Source organism: Sturnira hondurensis, unplaced genomic scaffold (assembly GCF_014824575.4).
Source record: "Sturnira hondurensis isolate 20B ecotype Veracruz unplaced genomic scaffold, ASM1482457v3 Scaffold0018337, whole genome shotgun sequence".
Lineage (NCBI taxonomy): Eukaryota > Metazoa > Chordata > Mammalia > Chiroptera > Phyllostomidae > Sturnira > Sturnira hondurensis.
Window position 1 is genome coordinate 3,126,820 of NW_028090968.1, and position 12,648 is coordinate 3,139,467.

A 12,648-nucleotide genomic window follows, 5' to 3' on the forward strand; every position below is an offset into this window, starting at 1 on the left:
ATGGGACCTCACACAGGGCAGATCATCTCACCAAACTCAGTTGAGAATCTGGCTTGCAGTCGTAATATTTTAGAAGGAAAAGGCACAGAGACTGAAAAGTAACAGCTTTATTTATGACTGACGATGTTAAGGCATTTACAAAATGCCAAGGAAAACTATTTCCTTTTCATTTAAAAAAAAAGCTCAGCACCTCTGAGGCCTATACTTTCACCACGTAAAACGAAAGAATACCTCTTTAGGACAGACCGTCGTTCACACTAAGTTTGGTTTTTTCATCATCCCACAGATTTGTCCAGTTGGGCCCTGACTTACTATACTTACCAAGTTTGTTCACTTACTGAGTTCACTGGGCTGCTTGTGCTGGCCACAGCTTCCCCTCGGTGCTCCTTCAGGTACGGGTATGCACAGTGCACATCTACTGAAGTCATTTAGTGTTATGTTCTTCCTTCAACTAATAATGGCAGCCAGAAAAAGAGCAAGGAGTAGCATTAGGGAATTAGCAAATTAAAGCCTTAAATCTAAGGCAGATAATTCCATTTTCCTCAATTGAAATAGCAGGTTGGATAGTGCTTTTTATAAAAGAGACTGTGCGTTTTGTGTACAAAGCATACAATGCATAACTAATTTTATTTTATATATAAGAATAGAAATGGCTTTAGGGAAAACTTCCAAGCTTTTCTCCAAATGATTGACATCATGACAACAAAAAAGGAGGTAGGTGCACAAATAGCCCTTAGAATTTCAACAGAACAGGAAGACATTTATTTTCATAAAATCTTGGTGGAGATGCGTCCAAGGGATGATCTGATTCTTCCTGTACTTATACTGACAACAAGCAGATCACCAAAAGCTGACTATTAATAGAAAAAAAGGTGGCTGCTTGTATCCTAAGGCTTTTGATAGCAGCAGCAGCTCCACAGTGATCAAAAGTATTGTACACAGTGCAGCTTAGCAACATGGATCCAAGACAGTGCATATTTTGGCATAAATCCATGGGAAGTACTATTGAGTAAGAAATTCATGACAACAGAGTCCACTACAATATAGGGGAGATGACTGTCCCTATACAAAGGGTTCACAATCTTAAATGGCTCTGTAAGATAGTGAATAGCGTTAGAATAATACTGTAAACAAACAAATATAAAACAAAACAATGTAGTACAATAGACAATTAATAAAGTCTGTTCTTTTAGGTAAGAGTTTCAGAAAACCCAGGGATGGATTTTATATCACAAAATGGTCCATATCGTCCAAAAATGTCTTTTGATTGGACAGTAAAATAATATTTGTTGGAAGCTAAAAATTGTGATAAAGTACAGGCCATTGGGAGTGGTAAAGCTTTAATTTCTCCAATTTTCTTCCAAATCAACTTATTAGTAGGGTTCTCATGGCATAGGAAAAGGTGGTAGCTTTCCACTGGAGCACACTTGGGATTGATTTTGGTGATGTTCCAAGTCAGGGCAATGCCCTTGGGTCTCAGCACCCGTTTCACTCTGAGCTCAGGCTTCTGGGGAGGAAGTGTGTCTCGAATTTTTTCTATCAGTTCAGGCAGCAGTGGTGGCGGTGCTGGGAGGGGCGGCAGATGCTCGAAGGACTCAAGAACCTAAAACAGATTTATAAAAAGTTTAGTGAGCTGAACTCGTGGGCTCTAATTATTTTAAACAATATACTGCAGTTCTAGAATATACTGTTTCCTCAGTCCATTTACCCAAATCATACTGGGTTGACCAAAAAGTTCGTTTCGTGTTTTCTGTAAGATGGCTTTAGTAGCACTTAGTTATCTTTAACTTCATAGTTAACTTCATTGAACTGTCTTTAACTTTCAAACCATTAACTTCAATGGTTTGAAACAGTTTTGTTATATTGTATTGTGACTGTTATATGATGTGCATTAAAAAAATAAAAAATTATCAAAACTGGTGAATTTTTGTGTAGCCATTTTTACACTGAAGATGGAAGAAAATACGCAACATTTTTGCATAATAAAGCATATTATGCTTTATTATTTCAAGAAAGGGAAAAATTGCAACTAAAATGCAAAAAAAGATTTGCGTGGTGTATGGAGAAGGTGCTGTGACTGATTCAATGTGTCAAAAGTGGTTTGTGAAGTTTCGTGTTGGAGATTTCTCACTGGATGGTGCTCCACGCTTGGGCAGATGACAATGATCAAATCAAGACATTACTTGAAAGCAATCAACATTATACACCATGAGGGAGATAGCCTGTATACTCAAAATATCCACATCAATAAAGTGTTGGGTAAAGATGAAAAATATGTCGTTTATTTTATGGAAAAAACACAAAAGGACTTTATAGCTAACCCAATGAGAACAAATGGATGTTTCAAGAATATGTAAGGCTGACCCCTCTCTTTTCAAGCTTAGGCTTCTTTTGGAGTTAAGCAGCCTAATTTCTACATTCTGAAATATCACTAAATCCATAATGGATTGGGGCCCAGACATTCTGGATAATATTTCATCTTCTACCTCATTTCTAAACTGTGTTCCCCAAAACTTGCTAATTTACACAAAAAGTAAATGCCCATTTCCCTCCATTTCATTAGAATGGCTGCTACTCCTCAAAATTTTTTCCAATTTGTTGAGTAAAAAATTGTATTTGTTTTCATTTCCGTAGCTTCTGGAAAATTCAATTAAGTTATTTTAATTGTTTAAGTAGACTCACAATAGCAATTTCAAACACCACATTAAAGTACTTTTTAAGCTAAAATGTGACAAAAGTATTTCTTCAATGAGTAAAATGGGCACTTCCATTTCCACTCAATTTGGAACGACTATCCCTTACAGAGCATTTCCTATCAGTACCTGGGCTGCATTTTGTGCCACTGGGGTTGAGTCTTTCGAGATTGAAACAGATTTCATAGATGACTCCAGCATGGATACTGGATTTTCTGTGAAGAAACAAGGTTTAAGAAGTGAAATTTATCTGCAGTAATCAATCTCTTAGCCTTTTAGCAAAGAATAGTTTATATTGTGTGTGCAAATTAAATGTGAACTAAAATTATAAAGCTGTAAAGATAAACTTTTGATAGAAGTTCAAGATACAGAATTAGCAAATATAGAGAGTTTTCCTTTAATGTGACAAATTCCCCACTTAAGGTAAATATTTAAGTCATTATGTAACTTGGAACCAGGAAAAATTATACATGGGAGAGGGCTCTCTCTCTGTTTAGTGGTCTTAGAAGTGGATTCTGCTCTGTAGGCCCACAAGGACATTTGCAAACACAGAGCTATTTACAATCCTATTTAAATATGTGACACACATAGTCCTGGGAATTTAAGCTAAAAATCATGCAGACTCGGGTTGAAGGACTCTTTGCTGTTGAGGTGTATGTTAGTCTTGAGGGAATCAGATTGATGGGAATTGTGGACAGGGGAAGGAGGAGGACAGAAGGGACAGTGGAAGAGAGAGAGATGGTGAGAGGAAGAAAGAAAAAGGGGGAAAATGTGTGTGCGAGGAAGAGAAAGAGTTTAGTAGGTACAAGAATGGTTTGAGCCCTGGTTGGTGTGGCTCTATGGATTGAGTGTGAGCCTGCAAACCAAATGGTTGCCAGTTCGATTCCCACTCAGGGCGCACGCCTGGACGGCAGGCCAGGTCCCCAGTAGGGGGAGTGCGAGAGTCAACCACACATTGCTGTTTCCCTCTTTCTCCCTCCTTTCCCCTTTCTCTAAAAGTAAATAAATAAATAAATAAATAAATAAATAAATAAAATCTTAAAAAAAAAAAAGAATGGTTTGAAAACAACTAGGGAGAGTATATATGGGGATGGCAGGTAAAGGGGCGTCATGTTGGAGAGGTGTAGGGCTGGACAGAATGCTGATTTCTAACCATTTCAAAAATTTGAATATTTCTAATAAGCAATAAAAAACCATTTTAGATCTATTGTGACTGCAGTGACACAATTATTTAATATACTTTATGAATTTCCCCAAATGAAATATTTTATTTGTATTTTTCTTTTGACAGACAAGGATAATTAAGAGTCTGCATTGTGATTCAAATTTAATTTATCACTTTATTTACTGGTGTTAAAAAATCTTTTTGGAAGAGGCAGTGACTATAATTATAAGAGTCTGTACAGCCTTTTTAAACTAGTTTAATTAATTAGAACTAGATTTGTGAAATAATCTGTAGGTTAAATATCACACAAATAACTGACACAAATAGCTTTTAAAATTTCAAGTGTACAGTTTCATACAAAAAATTCTAACAAATATGACTTCCCATAACATTCCTTCTATCATCAGTTTATAGAAATAAAGCTAGAAAAGTTTTCAGGGTCTAAGTCATTAAGGATTTATATATCTTATTATTAAGGAGTTTAGGTTTTTATACTGATGATAAAAACATTAACCAGATTTATATATAAAAATAATATTTTAGTGGCAGCTTGGAAGATTCATTAAAAACAGTAAGTTAGGGACTTCCACCAAGATGGAGGCATAGGTGGAAACACTGTGCCTTCTCCCACAACCAAGTTTGAATGCAACAAAGGTTCGGAGAACAAAGACACAGCCAAAGAACAGAAAATTGAATTATATGGAAGTCCGACCACAACGAACCGTTCAACACGGACGGTAAGAGGGGCGGAGCCAGCAGCGGAGCAAGGTCGGGGCAGGAAAGATCCACCGACCTAGGCAAGCAGGCAGCCCAGACCCAGTCAGGGTGTGGGGCAGACTGACCGAGGTCGAACATTTGCCCAAAGTGAGACGGACAGCGCAAGCCCCAGCAGATGAACCCAGTGGTGGAGGGCTGACAGCGGTGGCACACTCGCGTGCAGTGGGACGAAACGCGCAGGGCCCGGTGACAGTGGCAGTGGCAGGGGTGCAGATGGGACCGCCAGTGCTCCTCTTTGGCCCCGCCCCCCCACACAGCATCACAACCCAGCGAATGAGTTGCCCTGCTCTGGTGAACACCTAGGGCTCTGATTCTGATACGGAACAGGCACGAACAGCCCAAAAGATGGCTCAAGAAGAACTCAAAGTCCCAGAGCCCATAACTCTAAGGGACCAAGAGATTGCCAGCCTCTCAGATGCACAGTTCAAAACACTGGTCATCAGGATGCTCACAGAACTGGTTGATTATAGTCACAAATTAGAGGAACATATGAAGGCTAAACTAATGGAAATGAAGGGAGATGCACAGGAAACCAATAGTGATGGAAAGGAAGCTGGGACTCAAATCAATGGAATGGACCAGAAGGAAGAACAAAACATCCCACCAGAAAAGAATGAAGAAATGAGAATTCAAAAAAATGAGGAGAGGCTTAGGAACCTCCAGGACATCTTTAAACGTTCCAACATCCGAATTATAGGGGTACCAGAAGGGGGAAAGAAACAGCCATGAGTGGAAAACTTCTTTGAACAAATAATAAAGGAGAACTTCCCCAGTCTGGCAAAGGCAATAGACTTCCAGGAAATCCAGGAAGCTCAGAGAGTGCCAAAGAAGGTGGACCCAAGAAGGAACACACCAAGACACATCATAATTACATTAGCCAAGATTAAAATGAAGGAGAGAATCCTGGAAGCAGCAAGGGATAAGGGGACAGTCACCTACAAAGGAGTACCCATCAGACTGTCAGCGGATTTCTCAAAAGAGACCTTCCAGGCAAGAAGGGGCTGGAAAGAAGTATTCCAAGTCATGAAATCCAAAGACCTACAGCCAAGATTGCTTTATCCAGCAAAACTTTCATTTAGAATGGAAGGACAGATAAAGTGCTTCTCAGATAAGGTCAAGTTCAAGGAGTTCATCATCACCAAGCCCTTATTCTATGAAATGCTAAAGGGACTTATATAAGAAAAAGAAGATGAAATATATGAACAGTGAAAGGCCAGAAAACTCACAGTTATTATCAACCACACCTAAAACAAAAGCAAACCAAGATGACAGCTAGATCAGGAGCAGAACCATAGAAATGAAGAACACATGGAGAGTTAGCAACAGGGGAGTGGGAGGAGGAAAAGGGGGGAGGAAGGTACAGAAAATAGCATAGCCAGTAGGTAGAAATAGATAGGGGGGAGGGCAAGAATAGTGGGGGAAATACAGAATCTAAAGAACTTGAGACATGTGGTTATAAACTAAGGGGGGGAGAATGGTGGAGGAGGGAGTGTGTGGGTGGAGGGGAATGAAGGGGGGAATAGAACAACTATAATGGTATAATCAATAAAATATATATTAAATAAATAAAAAAATAGTAAGTTAGGGCAAAAATATTAGTTAATAAGTTATGGCAATATAGGAGGTTAAAGGTTCTAAAATTCTGAAATAAGGAGACAGAACCAACAGGCTTGAAAACTGACTAGACAATGGAATGAGGCAGATCTAAGAGTCAAGAGTGACTCTCACACTTCTGGCTTGGGAAACTGGGTGAGCTGGTGATAATATGCATCAAGACTGGGAATATGAGAAATGGTCCAAGTGTGTCCTGACTCTTAATCAGAACTGGACACTCTATAAGACAGACTCACAACTCTGTGAGTTAGCATCATGAATTAGCATGATTTATCTTTCCAAACTGAAGTCCCCAAATAAAAGGTATGACTTACTTTGTTAAGCAAATTAATATGCATTCTTACTTTTTATTTTACTCTATATCAGATCCTGTATCATGTAGGTTAGAAACAATTGAGTAATCATTAAAAAGTAACTGATTCTGGTCAAAATGGTGATATAGGCAGACACAGCTTCCTCTTTGCACCACCACATCAATATTACAACTAACATACAGAATAACCATCAATCAGGAATATCAGAAACTGAGTTGAATGAAAGTCCAACAACTATGGAACTGAAGAAATGACATCCATCCAGATTGGTGGGAGGAGCATGGATGCAGAATGGGCTGGCCCCACACCCACATGGATAAAAATTCAGGAGAGATATCTTGGAAGCGAAGAATCCCAGACTTACACCAGGTTCCCCAGCCCAGGATTCTGGTGTGCCAGGAAAGTAAGTACCCACAATGTCTGGCTGAGAAAACCAGTGGGGATTGTCGGTGGAGGAGACTGCAGGAACCCACAAATGGACTCACCTACTCAGACTTGCTCCCTCTGGACTCCATTACGAAGGTGGCAGCTTGAAGGGCACCAGTAGAAGACTGGGAAAGGCTAAAGTGTTTGGCATACAGGCCACTGTCCCTTTGCTGAGCCCTCCCCCAACAAAGCTGGTAGGCTGGGGCCATATCTGAGACTCCATCAACATGGCTAACACTGTGTGACCCACCTTGGAGGTTCACAGAGGCTCTACCCTACTCAATTTATGGGCACACCCAAGTTGCTTTTCCATAGGAATAGCTGGTCTTGGCTCCTAAATCTTATCAAACAAGCAATACTGGTTTCAGTGAACCTTAAAGGCAGCTAGATTGGTGCCACAGCTTGGCTTCACCTGGGAATCTCTAAGACCAGCACAAATAACAGCCGTCCCAGATTACAGGGTACCCTGGGCAAAACACAGGTGGGGGATGACCCTGGTCTGCACCACCTGGGAAACCCCAGAGTCTGCGCATCCAGTGGATAGCTACAGACCATGTCGGAGCACCAGCACCCTGACCCTACACAGCTGATCCTCCATGGAGGGTGGAGGTTGGTGGTTAGTGGTTACAGCCAGTCCTTGCAGTTGGCTGGCCTGGGTAAATCCCTTCTATTGATCTGCCAACAGCAACAGAGCCTCAACTACAAGAGGGTATATTCAGCCCACATGAAGGGTACATCTTGAGTACTCAACTTCAGTGATGGGGAGGCTGTGTGACTGGATAGACCTTACCAGGACACCTACTACACGAGGTCACACTAATAAGATATGGAGGCAAAGCAGTTCTACCTAATACACAGAAACAAAACAGGGAGGCTGCTAACCGAGGGGACAAAGACCCACAAAGAAGAACAAGTCAGAGACAAAGGATATACTAATTGTGCCCTAGCTGGTGTGGCTCAGTGTTTTGAATGCCAGCCTGCAAACCAAAGGGTTGCCGGTTTGATTCCCAGTCAGGGCACATGCCTGGGTTGTAAGCCAGGTCCCAAGTCAGTATGGAGCATGTGAGAGGCAACCACACATTAATGTTTCTCTCCTTCTCTTTCTCCCTCCCTTTCTCTCTAAAAATAAATAAAATCTTTTAAATAAAAGAAATGAAGGATACACTAACTGAAATAATGAGCAATTTACAGAGAAACTACAGTAGCTGAGAATCAAATCAATAATTTGGAACATAAGCAACAAAAAAACCCAACCATGCAGAACAACAACAAGAAAACAGAGTCCCCCAAAATGAGGATAGTAAAAACAACCTCTGGGACAATTATAAGAAGTCCAACATTCACCCCAATGGGGTGACAGAGGGGAAGAGAAAGAGCAAGAAATTAGAAATTGATCTAAAAAAATTGATCTAAAGAAAACTTCCTTAAATTGGTGAAAGAAATAGACATGGAAGTCCAGGAAGTGCAGAGAATCCCAATTATGATGGATGCGAGGAGGCCCACTCCAGGACACAACATAATTGAGCTGCCAAAGGTTAAAGGTAACAAGAGACTCTTAAAAGCAAGAGAAAAGAACTTAGTTACTGGGAGGTTGCCAGATGGTGGCGGAGAGGGGCAGAATGGGTCAAGAAGTGAGAAGATCAAGTATAAATAGGTAGTTACAGAATAGCCATGAGGCTGTGAAATATAGTGTAGGAAATGGGGTAGCCACAGAACTTATACTCATGACCCATGGACATGAACAATGGTGGGGGGATTGCTTGAGGGAGTGGGGGGTACAATGGGGGAAAAACCAGGATAACTGTAAGAGCATAATAAAATATAATTAAAAAAACTAATTAGGATTGAGTGCGGGCCTGCGAACCACACGATCGCAGTTCGATTCCCAGTCAGGGCACATGCTTGGGCTGCAGGCCAGTTCTCAGCAGGGGAACCATACATTGATAGCAACCATACATTGATATTCCTCTCCTTCTCTCCTTCCCTTCCCCTCTAAAGAAAAATAAATAAAATCTTTTAAAAAAGGCAAAAAAAAAACCCAACCCCTAATTAGTTCAGAATGAACTCCAATTCATTTTCCTTTTCAAATTATAATTTATTGATTATGCTATTACAGTGTTTTCAATTTTTCCCTCTTTGCCCACCTCCACCCAGCACTGCCCACACCATTGTTCAACTCTATGGGTCATGTGTATGAGTTCTTTGGCTACTCCATTTCCTACACTGTACTTTTCATCCGCATGGCTATTCTGTAACTACCTATTTGTACTTCTTAATTCCCTCAGCTCTTCATTCATTCTCCCACACCCCACCTCCCATCTGTTCCCCATATCCATGATTCTGTGTCACTTTCTGTTGTTTGCTTAGTTTGATTTTTAGATTTAATTGTTGATAGATTTGCATTTTTTTCCCATTTTATTGTTCATAGTTTGGATCTTCTTTTTCTTAAATAAGTACCTTTAACATTTCATATAATAATGGTTTGGTGATGATGAACCTCTTAGTTTTTTCTTGTCTGGTAAGCTCTTTATCTGCCTTTCCATTCTAAATAATATCTTTTTGGGGGTAGAACAATGTTGGCTTTAGGACTCTGCTTTTCATGACTTTGAATATTTCTTGCCAATCCTTTCTAGCCTGCAAAGTTTCTTTTGAGAAATCAGCTGACAGTCTTACGGAAATTACGCTGTATGTAACTATTTTTCTCTTCCTGCTTTTAAGATTCTCTCTTTACCTTTAACTGTTGGTAATTTAATTACGATGTGTTTTGGAGTAGGCCTCTTTGCATTCATCTTAGTACTTGCATGTCTACTTCCTTCACCATTTTAGGCAAGTTTTCTTTTACTACTTTTTCAAACAGATTTCCAATCTCCTGCTATTTCTCTTCTCCTTCTAGAACTCCTATGATGGGAATGTTGGACCTCTTAAAAGTTGTCCCAGAGGTTGTTTATACTATCCTCATTTTAGGGGGTTCTGTTTTCTTGTTGTTCTGCATGGTTGTTTTTTTGTTCTTTATGTTCCAAATCACTGATTTGATTTTTGGCTTCATTCACTCTACTGTTTTTCCCTATAAATTGCTCATTATTTCAATTAGTGAACACTTTGTTCCTGATTGGATATTTTTTTTATGCTGCTGAGGTCCTCACTAAGTTCTTTGAGCATCCTTATAAACAGTGTTTTGAACTCTGCATCTGATATATTGCTTATCTCTCATTTGTTTAGCTCTTTTTCTGGAGTTTTGATCTTTCTTTCATTTGGGCCATGTTTCTTTGTCTCCTCGTTTGGGCAGCCTCCCTGTGTGTTTTTCTATGTATTCAGTACAGCTCTTCCGACTCTGTGTCTTAGTAGCATGGCTTAGCATAGTAAGTGTCCTGTAGGGTGCAGTGGCACAGTGTCTCCTATCACTCAAGCTGAGTACTTGAGGTGCACCCTTTGTGTGGGCTGAGTACACCCACCTCTTGTAGTTGAGCCTTGACTGCTCTTGGCAGATCAATGGAATGTATTTACCCAGGCTAGTCAGCTCCAAGGACTGGCCATGACCACTGACCACCAACCTCTACGTTCCATGGATGATCACCTGTGTGGGGGCAGCGGAGTGGTGCTCTGATATGGTCTGTAGCTGTCCACTGGGTGTGCTGGCCCTGAGGTTATCCAGGGGGTGTAGGCCAAGGTCAGCCCTAACCTGTCTTCTGCCTGGAGCCACCCTGCATGAGCTATAGTGATCTGGGATGGCTGCTACTTGTGCTGGGCTTGGAGATTCCCAGGTGAAGCCAAGTTGTGAATCCAGGCTGGCTGCTGCTAGTGCCAGGCCTGTGACCTCTTAGCAAGTGGTATAGGTGTTGCGGTGTCACTGAGGCTGGCTGTTGATTGTTTGAGAGCATTTAGGAAGACATAAAGCATGAGCCAAAACCAGCCATTCAAACGGAAAAGTCATGGTTAACAGTTTGGGTAGGCCTGTTAAGTTTTATGGGATGGAGTCTCAGGGGATCTCCAGGGCGGGGAAAACAGTGTTGGCCAGGTTGATGGAGTCTCAGATACAGGACTCGCCTGTTGGCTCTGTAGCTTTGTCGGGGGAGGGCTCAGAAAAGGGACAGTGGCTCTGCCCACATCTCTGTGTGGGAGAAAGCTGTCTCCCATTCCCACTTTGAAACGAGACACTTCACTTCCTTCCTGTAGGCCACTGGTGCCTTTCACGCTGCTACAGAGGTGCTGGAGCTCCAAGGGAGTGAGTTTGAGTAAGTTCATTTGTGGATTGTTTAAGGGGAACTGCTTGGGACTCCAGCAGAAGTTTCTTCCACTGACTCAATCCCTGCTGGTTTTTGCAATGGGGACTTATCTTCCTGGCACTGGAACCCTGGGCTGGGGGGCCTGCTGTGGGGCCGGGACTCCTCACTCCTGGGATATCCCTCCTGAATTTTTATCCACCACACGTGAGTGAGGGACCAGCCTGTTCTATATCTCCACCCCTTGATGGATGTGGTTTAATTCCATAATTGTCAGACTTCTGTTCAACTTTTATGAAATAATAAAAATTTATTTAAGAATAAAATTTATTAAAAATAACACAATTTATTACAATAAATAAAATCTGAAAAAAATTCCCTTTTTAAACAGATTAAGGTTTTTTTTTCAGATTTTATTTATTTTTAGAGAGAGGGGAAGGGAGAGAGAAAGAGAGGGAAGAAAACATCAATGTGTAGTTGCCCCTCACGCACCCCCCTTCTGGGAACCTGGCCTGCAACCCAGGCATGGGCCCTGACTGGGAATTGAAGCAGCGACTTCTGGCTTCACAGTCTGGTGTTCAATCCACTGAGCTACACCAGCCAGGGTTCCACTCAATTTCTGATGGTTTTAAGTGATGGTTGTTTTATATTTTAGTTGTAATTTTAATGTGGTTATGTGAGGTGAGCTGTTTTTACCTATGCATCCATCTTTATGGAAGATTCCAATTCACTTTTTAAATCTTCCTTTTAAATCCGAAATTGAAGGGTTTTAAAATCTATCATGAGATACGTGGAGATTCTAATGGTTCCAACTTTTGTTGGATCCACAGCTGAAAAAGGAAAAGGAACTGGACTATATACTCCCTATATTAACTTCCATTTTAAAAATATTACATAATTTGATTTTGGACTTCCGCCAAGATGGAGGCATAGGTGCCTTCTCCCACAACCAAGTTTGAATACAACAAAGGTTTGGAGAAACAAAGACACAACCAAAGGACAGAAAATTGAATTATACGGAAGTCCAACAACATCTAACCGTTCAACGGGGATGGTAAGAGGGGCGGAGCCAGCAGCGAGCAGGGTCGGGCAGGACAGGGCCCCCGACCCAGGCGCGCAGGCAGACGGGAACCAGTTGGGCCTGCGTGGTCTGTCTCACTGTGCGAGAATATGCGCCCGTGGTCTGCCCCGCACCCCAACTGGTTCCCGTCTGCCTGCGCGCCTGGGTCGGGGGCCCTGTCCTGCCCGACCCTGCTCGCTGCTGGCTCCGCCCCTCTTACCATCCCCGTTGAACGGTTAGATGTTGTTGGACTTCCGTATAATTCAATTTTCTGTCCTTTGGTTGTGTCTTTGTTTCTCCAAACCTTTGTTGTATTCAAACTTGGTTGTGGGAGAAGGCACAGTGTTTCCACCTATGCCTCCATCTTGGCGGAAGTCCC

The 12,648-nt window shown here is 41.5% G+C and overlaps 1 protein-coding gene across 2 annotated transcripts in view; it reads right to left on the reverse strand.

The window, feature by feature from the left end:
- Positions 1–674: 674 nt before the first annotated feature.
- The window catches only part of ATF7IP2 (activating transcription factor 7 interacting protein 2), a 98,350-nt gene continuing 86,376 nt past the window's right edge, over positions 675–12,648 (reverse strand). For both annotated transcript variants that reach the window (XM_037069027.1, XM_037069028.1), the window contains 2 exons: positions 2,823–2,908; positions 675–1,603 (listed from right to left, as the gene is read on the reverse strand). In XM_037069027.1, the coding sequence (XP_036924922.1) occupies positions 1,190–1,603; positions 2,823–2,908 (500 nt within the window). In that variant the 3' untranslated portion in view covers positions 675–1,189. The remainder of the gene's footprint in view (positions 1,604–2,822; positions 2,909–12,648) is intronic.